The sequence below is a fragment of the Rhincodon typus genome, chromosome 25 (assembly GCF_021869965.1).
Source record: "Rhincodon typus isolate 14 chromosome 25, sRhiTyp1.1, whole genome shotgun sequence".
Classification (NCBI taxonomy): domain Eukaryota; kingdom Metazoa; phylum Chordata; class Chondrichthyes; order Orectolobiformes; family Rhincodontidae; genus Rhincodon; species Rhincodon typus.
Window position 1 is genome coordinate 42683236 of NC_063356.1, and position 10857 is coordinate 42694092.

Consider the following 10857-nt stretch of genomic DNA (forward strand, 5'->3'; position numbering starts at 1 on the left):
TGGGTCTAGGTGGGATGCTCTGAGGTTCGGTGTGGACTTGTTGGGCCGAAGGGCCTGTTTCCACACTGTAGGGATTCTATACCTATATCTATGCCTTCTGATATCACTCCTACGTAGCCTGACTCATGTCCTCGTGTTCTAGACCCCGCTTACCCAGATGAAACAGTGCCTTGATATCTACCCTATTCGATCCCTTCATCGTTTTAAGTTCCTTGATAATACCTCTACTCAACTATATAAACCAAAAGGACAGAACCCAATTTAGTGGTCCATCCAAAACAAAAGGCATCTGACAGTGCAGCACTGTCTTAATACTGCACTTGGATTAGCAAACCTGGATTACAAGCTGAAATCACTGGAGTATGAGTAGAAGCCACATCCTTATGATGCAGAGGCAATGGTGCTACCATTAAATCAGGCTGACACCCATCAAAATGCATATCTGTCCTAAAATGTTAAGAGTTAGAGGAACATGAAGATTGAACCAATCTCAGTTGTAGTAGGTAATTCCTCCAGCAAAGGGAAATAAATGTGCTGTTAATCAGGATTTTCTAGGTGTACACCCAGCTTATTCCCAATCCCACAGGCAAGTAGCTATGTAACCATGAAAGCTCAGTCCTCTGCTACACCTGGAGAAATCAGGAACATGACTTGAACTGAAATCTCTATACACACTGCTCAATAAATTAGCCCCGTGCTTGTATTTTAGAACAACAGTTCCCTTCAGAACACACGGAACTGACTATTTATCAGATAAATCAAAGACTGCATTAAATTATTCTATGATAAAACAAGCTATTTAAATTCATAGTGCACGGTGACACTGCAAAACTGTTCACAAGAACCGACTCTGACAGCACCAAACTCCGATTGTCTATCAGCCTGACAGATTAGCTCAGCGGGGCTTTGGTGTGAACAGTCAAGGCAACTCTTGAGGACTCCGAGAAAATACCCACTTAAAGGCAATGTGACTGACTGTCTTTGTTGTGATTAGCTCACTTGTAGGTGTTGCATATTGCATTGCCGAAAACACAGAAAAGTAACTAACAGGTGGATCAAACCAGAACTGCAAAATTAAGTTGCCCACTGGCTCAGTGGTGACCACAGCTATGCCTACATTAAAAGCAGGAAGATCCCAGGGTGAATTTCTGGTCTGCCCTGAAGGCAGGACCACATGCACAAAAAAAAATGGCTGAAGTGAAACAGACCAAAGGAGAATTAGAAAACATCAAACTGGACAAAGATCCTAATGCTAATCAATAGCCCTTTTGCAGCATGTGCAAACATGTACATACATACTCATAAGGTCCCTACAGTGTGGAAGCAGGCCAAACAGCCCTCCAAACAGCATCCTACTCAGACCCAGCCTCATGCCTTATCCTTGTAGCCCTGCATTTTCCATGGCTGTTCCACCTAGCCTACGCATCCCTGAACACTACAGGGCAAATTAGCATGGCCAATCCACCTAACCTGCATGTCTTTGGACTGTTGGAAGAAATTGGAGCACCTGGCAGAGACCCACACAGACACAGGGAGAATGTGCAAACTCCACATAGTCACCCAAGGGAGAAATCAAACCTGGTTCCCTGGCGCTGTGAGGCAGCATCGCTAACCACTGAGCCATCTTGCTTTCCCTTGTTTGTGTATATTGTATAATTTTGCCTATGTATGTGCATGAGACAGAGCTACCCAGATTTACATCAACTGGGCTCTGCTATTTTGGTGTTTTCTTCTTTCTTACACCAACCATGACCAAAGATTCACCCACATTAGAGATCTACACTCACGGAAGGAATAGTCACATGTGAGGAATGGGATGGAGACAACTGCCTGGACTGTGAACTATGCAGTTATGCAAAACTCTGATTAGATCACACTTAGAGTGCTGTGAGCACATCTCAGCACCACACATTAGGAAGGATATGTTGACTTTGGAGGGGGTACCATGTAGGTTTACAAGAATGATACCTTGACTTCAAGGAATAGTTATGAGGGGAGATTATTCAAATTAGGCCTGCTCTCTCTACAATGTAGAACATTAAGGGGTGATTTGATTAAAGTCTTCAAGATATTATCAGGGTAGTTAAAGAAATTATTTCCACTGGTTGGGGATTCTAGAACTAGGGGCATAGTCTGAGAATTAGGGCCGGGTTATTCAGGAAAGATGCTAGAAAGCACTTCTACACAACTAAAGATGGTAGATGTTTGGAACTTTCTTCCACAAACAGCAGTAGATGCAGGATTGGTTGTTATAGAGTCATACAGCACAGAAACAGACCCTTCGGTCCAACCAGTTCATGCTGAACATAATACCATGAGGTTGTAGAATGCACACCTTGCCAGTGTGTTTGATAGTGGGGTGATGAAACGTCTGCTAGGTAACATCATCAGTGCGCCTCCAGTGAAGCACTGGTGTTCTGTCCCACTTGTTATTTATAGGCCTCGGTTTGCTGGGGTGGTGGGCATCACTTCCAGTTCTGCCAAATACCTTTTTAAGCAAAGAATTAAGGGATATTGGCCAAAGGCAAGTATACAGAGTTAGACCACAGATTAGCCAGGATCTCACTGAATTGCAGAAGAGACTCAAGGGGCTGAATAGCCTAATCCTGATCCTACATAATAGCATAGAGCTTCAGTGACAATCAGTACCTCCAAAAGAGAATATACAGCAGGCTATTCAACCCCTCAAGCCTGCTGTTGACTCGACTCCACATTCCTCCTCTGGGCTCCCTTACTAGTCAAAGGTCTATCTGCCTTTGTCTTAAAAGCATTTAGTGACCCCAATCTCACCATTCTCTGGGGAACAGTGTTCAACAGACACTCAACTGCTGAGAAAAGCATTTGTACCTCATCTCAGTCTGAAATGAACGACGCCTTATTTTGTAACTGTGTCGTCTTGTTCTGGTCTCTAGACGGGAAATGACGAAGGGAACCAGAAAGAAAACAAACAGGATCATAATGTCGAACATGACTGAGTTCATTGTTTGCTTCACTCCCTCTGAAGTACTAGCCTGGTGATGCAATGAGCCAAAAAAAACTGTGCTAAACCCTAATGAGATTATTACTGTGCAGTGATCTTGCTGGGGGTGGGATTTTGTTAGAGATCCGATCTATGACAATCTAGCTGTGTTATACACATTATGATCTGTGCAAAACCAGTCTCCAAACATTCAGGCAGGGGAAATGGCATGAAATGAGCAAAAGGATAAATTCTCCTCACCCCTTGCAGAAATGTGGGCGTGGGAGCCTTGGGAACTCAGCAGAACCCTCTCTGCTTAACAGCTTCATCCCGATATTTGATGACACTAGCTCAAGATTGAAAGGAATGTGTGAGCAAGAGGAGTTACCCTGCCTCTCAAGTCTGTTCCACTATTCAGTTAGGTCCGTACACAAGCAGCTCAAAAACGACACAGCCAATTTCCAGGTTCAACAGGAATCTGTGCTCCCACCCCAAGCACAAACATCTGATGCCCATTCAATATCTTATTGGTTAAGAGGAAAAGGAGGTTAACAGAAATCGATTTCCTTTCGTCAGTGAGACATGAATCATGTGCTGAAATCCAATAGTGCCACAATTAACAGTTTTCAAACCCAAAATGTTGGGCTCGCCCTCTTTAAATAATAATGAGTGAGATGCTCCCTCGCAGATCATTAACTGCAAGGAATGGGTGTTCACCAAAGTATTTAAGCCAAATTGGGCTGTTTATTATTTATTTTGTCAAGCTACTACACCTCCCGTCCATCCGCGCACTGATTTACCAGATTATCAACGTCAGATATCAGATAGAGCACTCTTGCCGGAGTCAGGAGGTTATGCATGGAGGTCTTGCTCCAGAGATTTGAGCACAAAGTCTAGTTTAACGTGATACTGAGAGAATGTTGCACAGTCAACAGTGCAATCTACCGAATGTGACATTAAACCCCCCTCAACTTCTCAGATGGGGCATAAAAAATTCCACTGCACTGTGGAGGATGAACAGTTAACACCTCCCAATGGACTGGTCAACATTTATCACTCAACCGAAACTGGAAGTTTTGATTTACAAGAAGCTGGATGGGCTGGGACTATTTTTCCCTGGAGCGTCAGAGGCTAAGGGGTGACCTTATAGAGGTTTATACAATCATGAGGGACATAGATTAGGTGAACAGCCAAGGCTGTTTTTCCCACGAGGGTAGGGGAGTCCAAAACTAGAGGGCATAGGTTCAAGGTGAGAGAAGAAAAATTTAAAAGGGACTTGAGGGGCAAATTTTTCATGCAAAGGGTGGTGCATATATGGAACAAGCTGCCAAAGGAAGTGGTAGAGGTGAGTACAGTTATAAGATTTAAAAGACATTTGGACAGGTACATGAATAGGAAAGGTTGAAAGGGATATGAGCCGAATGCAGATAAACGGGACTAGTTCAGTTTAGGAAACCTGGTCAGCATGGACAAGTTAGACCAAAGAGTCTGTTTCCATGATTCTATACCCAAAGACCGAAAACAGTTTACTTAGCATTAGTGCATTTTTAATTGTAGGACAATGATGAGACACAGAACTGGCTCCTGCATTTCTGAAATTTTAGTGACCAATGTGGTCAAGTAGGTGACAATGGTCTGAGCAAGGGACCACAACAACGTTTCAATCACCTGCACCATGACCAGAGCTGACTGCTGGACCAATCACTACCGAAATCTGGTTTACTGTCTCTGGCCAACAACCAGCAGCTGCAGAATTGCTATTCCGGGAAAATTAATGCTGATGGTCGAGGACTCCGAGAAAACACCCACTCAGTCAGCACCTGGTGATACCTGACAAATGTCCACAGCACCTGGTCTACTCGCACATCCTGCAGAAACAGCAGCTACTAGGAAACTCTGCATTTCTCAACAAGAAATACAATGACTGGTTTGACAAGAATCATCAGGAGTGCCAGGAACTCCTAAGTCACGCATACAAAGAGCTTCTGAGCTGGAAACACCACCAAACCTGGAGGGAAAGAAAACAGGTTGACAAAGGCAGAGGCACAATAAGAAAACCTAAAAGAACAGATGGTGGGCAGAAATCCAGCAACTCACCAACAGTCATAATGTGCATGGATTCTTCATCTGAACCGAGTGGGGCTCATCATTGCAGTCAATGCTGATTGAGCATCCAGGTTATCCTTCTCGACGTGAGCACCCTTGACCACATCCTAGAGCATGCTCCCTGCCACCATCTCAACACGGGACTGAAAATACCATCAGGCAGCTGAGAACATACAAAGCCGTCAGAACAGACAGAATCCCTGACGAGTTACTAAAGTATAGTCGAGCAGCTCTCTTGGCACATGACCTCATCTCCCTCATCTGGAAGGAGGAGAACAGACCAGCAGTTCTTCAAGGTACTGTAGCTGTGACCATCTTCAAGAAAGGAGAGAAGACGGATTGTAGGAACACCCAAGGAGTCTCCCTGCTGTCCACACCAGGGAAGGTCATTGCAAAAATTTTCCTCAGTCACCTCCTCCCAGTGGCTGAAGAGTTGCTCCCAGAGTATCAGTGTGGATTCCATTCATCCAGAGGCACAATGCACATGCTCTTCACAGCAAGGCAAGTCCAAGAAAAGTGCAGAGATTGGGAGCAACCTTTATAAGTGGCTTTATCCAACTTCATAGATGTCTGTGACCCTATCAACTGGGATGGATTGTGAAATGCTCTGTTACCCACAGAACAATACGCACAACACGACATGAGCTGTGATACTAACCAGTGGATTCACCACAGACACAAAGTGTGCAAACTGGGGTCAAGCTGCATCATTGCACCAATACCCTTCTCTCTATAATCCTCACTGCTGCACTCCACTCCTTCTTCATGAGGCTTCTTGCTGGACTAGAGCTTCTCAAAAGGATGAGCAGGACTCTGAACAGAGTCATCACCTCCAGTCCAGACCCAAGACCACCATAATCTCTGTCAAAGAGCTACAGTACGCAGAGAGCCCTTGTGTGTATGCTTACTCTGAGGTTGAGCTCCAAACCATTGTCAATGCATTCGCAAAGGAATAGAATGGGCTTTTAGCACAACATCCAGGTGACAAAGGTCTTGCATCAGCTTTCTCCTGCTGTACAGCACCGGTCAACTATCAGCAAGCTACCGGATCATTTCTCATTCTTCAGGGATCTCCACTCAGTGAGAATGAAATTCAACATCATCTCCAGTCATGTACACAACCTCAGCCATCTGAGAAACAAAGACCTGAAACCCAGCACCAAGCTCCTGGTCTCCGGGGCAGCAGTGTTACTGTATGTGGCAGTATGGACCATGCATGGACAATGTACAGCAGACACCTCAAAATCTCTTGAGAAATATCAGCAGCGATGCCTCTACAAGATCCTGCAAATCTAATCGGCACTCCGATATCAGCATCCACTCTTCAGCTAAAACCTCCAGTACCAAGGCACAGGTTACAGGCAAACAGCTGCACTGGGTAGGTCATGTGCCTAATACTAGACTTCCATACAAGCTCTCCACCCTGAACTGCATCACAGCAAGTGGTTACCAGGAGGGCAAAGTATGTCCTTGCTGAAAAGGTGCAACATATCCATAGACTCATGGGTAGGCCTTGACCGAGGTGGCACCAACTGGCGGGGTCATGTCCGTGAAAGTGCTGACCATCTCAAGCATTTCCAACAGGCCCAGGTGAAGGCAGTGTTGTAGAACCATGCAGAAACCTAGGCATCCCACTGATCTGCTTCTTCGAGGAGGAAGACAGAGAATGAAGCACAGTAAAAAGTATTGTAAATTGTTGTAATGTTTACTGATGTAAAGTGCTCGGGGTCATTCGAATGATGGTCAGATGTTGTGATTTGATTGCAGCAACATGGCTAAAGGGATGAACATTGTTCAGCTCATCAGGGAGACTGCAATGGGAACTTTCAACATCCACATGGCAGGTGGAGCCATTCTTTTACAGCTCATCTGAAGGAAGGCACCTCCAACGATGCAACACTCCCTCAGCCCTGGACTGAGCTTAGATGTTTGTGCTCAGCTCCTGGAGCAGAATGTAAAGCCACAAACTTCTGATTCGGAAGAGTGCTACCAACCAGCCTTAAAGAAAAGCAATAATCAACTCACTGAGGGTGTGTCCTGAGAAGCAACCAGTAATCATCTCTTCCTCCTTTGACTCTTGCTCTGCAATCCTTCAGGAATAGTCTTTCTGCCTCTAGCCATTATGTGAAGGGAGGAGCCTTGTTCAACCTAGCTCAAAATCTACCATAGTCAACACAATGTGGAGCTAGAGGAACACCATAGGTCAGGCAGCATCAGAGGAGCAGGAAAGTTGACATTTTGGGTCAGGACCCTTCTTCAGAACTTCAGCCTGACTTGCTGTGTGGAACAGCAGCTCCACACGGTTTTGATTCTGACTCCAGCATCTGCAGTTCTTGGTATCCGCAAAGTCTAAAGTGACTAGCAACTGCAGAACCTCGACCCCAAACTAGTCCCAGGGAGAACCATGACTCCCCATACCGTGTTACCATCCTCCTGACTGCAATACACACACACACACACCTTTCTCCAGTAAGCAATGGTTCTTGCTGCTGGAGGTTCAGTCAAAAAAGCAATCCCTCAGTTCCACAAACAAGTCTCTAGATATCTGCCTTCAGCAGGGTGGAAGAACCCAAAACCAGAAATAAACTGTAATGCTTCAAATATAAAACTCTTAGCCTGGTATTCAAGAATAACAATGTCCTTTCCCATCCCTTCCTCTGTTACCTCTTGCAGCCTTACCAAGGACTCTGTGCAGCTCAGATTTTCACTGTAGTACCATTGGCAGTCACATCTTTTTTTCTTGGCCTCAAGCTCTAGAATTCCTTCTCCAAAGTTCTTCTCACCTCTTCCCCAACTCCTCCTTCCAGAGGCAGCTTAAAACCTCCCTTCTTTGCTCAAGCCTTTGGCTGTGTGTTTTGCAACCTCCTTAAGCAGTTCAGCGTCAGATTTTATCTGATAATGTGAATCATTTGGTTCATGTCAATAAACTAAAATCCCCTTTATCTCATCAATCATTTTGCGTTGGAGATTGAACGTTGCAGGTACATAGTTTGAACAACATTCTCCTCTTGAATGCCTAGTTGCTTTGAACTGTGGTTATGCATTTAATGAACTCCAACTGAATAGGGGTTTTGGTGTTATTGCAGGCAAAACACAAAAAAATGACCCACAGTCTAGTATGCTGCTTAATAAGATCATGGCTGATCTTCGACTTTACCTTTCCATCCTTTCCCAAATCCCATGATTCTCTTAGTTCACCAATTTTTGATCTCAGCCTTGAATATACTTAATGACTGAGGCATTAAAGTCCTCTAAGGCAGAAAATTCAAAGGTTCACAAGCCACCACGCGAAGAAATTTCGCTTCACCTCAGGCCTAAATTGTTGACCCTTCATCATGAGACAGTGGCCCCAGTTCTTAACTTTCCAGTGACTGGAAATAGCCGCTAAGTATTGACCCCACCAAACCCGCTCAAAATCTCATGTCTCAGTGAAATCTCCTCTCGTTTTTCTAAATTCAAGAGAGTATAGGCTCAACCAGTTCAGGTTCTCCTCACAGGAGAACACTTCCATCCCAGGAATCGATCTGGTGAATTCATGCTGCATTCTCTCTGAAGGCAAGTATATCCTTCCCTCTTTGTGGAGATGTCATCAGCTCTCCAGATCTGATCTCACAAAGCCCAGTACAACTGACCCAAATCCTCCTTACTCTTATTGCCAACCACCTTACATAGGCCAACACATCACTTGGCTTTCTAAAAGGTTGATGTACCAGTGTGCTAACTTTATTTTTGTACAAGGACACACAAATTTAAATGATTTTTGACCTTGTAAAATATATCTAGTGTTTCTATTCTTCAACTCAACATGAATACCCTTCTTGTTCACTCGCTGAATCTGTCTATATTTCTTTGCTGTCTGTGTCCTCCTCAGTGCTTAGACTCCCAATTGGCTTTGTACCAACATCAAACTTGGATGCCTTACTCTCCGTCCCTTCATCTAAGTAATCCACATAGATTGTAAATAGCTGAGATCCCACTAGTAATAGTTTAGCAACCAAAAAAATTACCGGTTTCTTCCTTCTCTCCATTTTCTGTCCTTCAACCAATTCATTCACTATGTTAATAGTTACCCAAATCCATGGTCCCTCGTGTTACAGAATAACCCTTTGTGATGGCACTCGTCTTTTGAAAATCCAAATGTATACTACTGCACTGGTTCCCCTTCATCTAAGAAAGAAAGAGCATTACAGGCTCCAAAATAATTGTACAATTGCCACCTCTTCCCCCATTTGGGTCAACGGCTAAGGCAGACACCTCTTGCTAACTGAGTTGTGTAAGGTTTTCGATATCAGGCAGAACAATCCAATAGCAGATGCTGTAAACTCGGCGGGGCACAAGACAAAGAGATGAAACAAGACAAAGGCAATTGCAGCTGGGTGAGGAAAAGGATCTCGTTAAACGGCCGGAGCTAAGTAAACCGCCCCACCTCTCTCACTCTCTACCCACCACCCCCCACAACCCTTAGTGACATGGCACTGCTGACTTGTCACGGCCGATCTGGGATGACGGGAGCGGGGCAAACTGTGTCTGAGTTGGACACAAATCGAAGTGTTTGTATAAACAGATTGGGCTTGTTTGCAAACAAACCACGCAGGTTCACAAAGCGCACCGAAATGTACAAATCGTGTCGTTTTCACCTCGTGTTGCCTCCGGACAGTTAACAGATCCCCTCCTTCTCCCGCTGCAAACATTTGGAACATGTTTTGTTCAGATAGAGCAGATCTTTTAGCTTCATAAATTTCAGCAACCAGCTCTACCGTTTGTTAGTAAAAGTTTTGGAAAGACATTGACAAGAACATTTAGGGAGCTGGCCCTCGTCATTCTTTTAAAAACAATGCAACAGACTAATAAACAATTTGAACTTGCACATTTGAGAACTTTCTCCACACACAAAAAAAGTGGTTTTTCTCGCTGTGACCATAAGGAGCTGAGAACAGCCCTCCCGCTCCTACCTTCACCATTCTGCGCTGTGCTCCCCTCTCTGTCCCCGGCTCTGGTGATCGGGGGAATGCAGCCGCAGTCTACCCCGGTCCCGGTCTCACAGAGACACGCTCTCCCGGTCACTCCGCAATTCCAGCGCTGCCGACGTGGCGCTCCACCCCACACTACAACCGGACGTGGCGTCAAGTACAAGCGGAAAAAAAACTACACTAAAAAACAAAGTCTGTTAACTATCTCTGCACAGATGTCAGTGTTTGGTGGGGGGAGGGAACCCACCACACAGAGTACAAACCCATCTGCTCCTTTACCTATCTCTCTCTCACACACACACACAAAGTGGAACTCACTGTGAAAAGGCATCTGAGTGAGCCAGTTTCACCTGACTGCTCCCAACCCACTCAAATTAGTCTGCATATAGGAATCGTCTGTAAATATTGATTCATCCCCAGGCCCCCAATGTTAGTTTTGATCCTTTCTGCGAGCCTTTGTATGAACTATTGTCAATATCGACATGCTGTCTGATCTACCCTATTCACGAGATTTGGCGTCACTCTGTCCACATTTGCAAATGATGTGGAGGTGCCAGTGTTGGACTGCGGAGGACAAGGTCAAAAATCACACGACACCAGGTTATTGTCCGAGAGTGGAAGAACGCTGGAGTCAGAGAAAACACAGTGTGGAGCTGGAGGAACAGAGCAGGCCAGGCAGCATTTGAGGAGCAGGAAAATTGACGTTTCGGGTCGAGACGCTTCAACGGGTTTATTTGAAAACACAAGCACTCGGAGCCTCACTCCAGGTGTTAGTGAGCGAGATAGTATCAGACGCAGAATTTATAAGTAAAAGATCAAAGA

General features: G+C 44.9%; 1 protein-coding gene across 1 annotated transcript in view; it reads right to left on the reverse strand.

The window, feature by feature from the left end:
- LOC109935959 (transmembrane protein 263-like) overlaps positions 1 to 10246 on the reverse strand; it is a 28167-nt gene extending 17921 nt beyond the window's left edge. The window contains exon 1 of the mRNA XM_020534576.2: positions 10018 to 10246. Coding sequence (XP_020390165.1) covers positions 10018 to 10026 — 9 coding nt within the window. The 5' untranslated portion in view covers positions 10027 to 10246. The remainder of the gene's footprint in view (positions 1 to 10017) is intronic.
- Between the last annotated feature and the right edge of the window lie 611 nt (positions 10247 to 10857).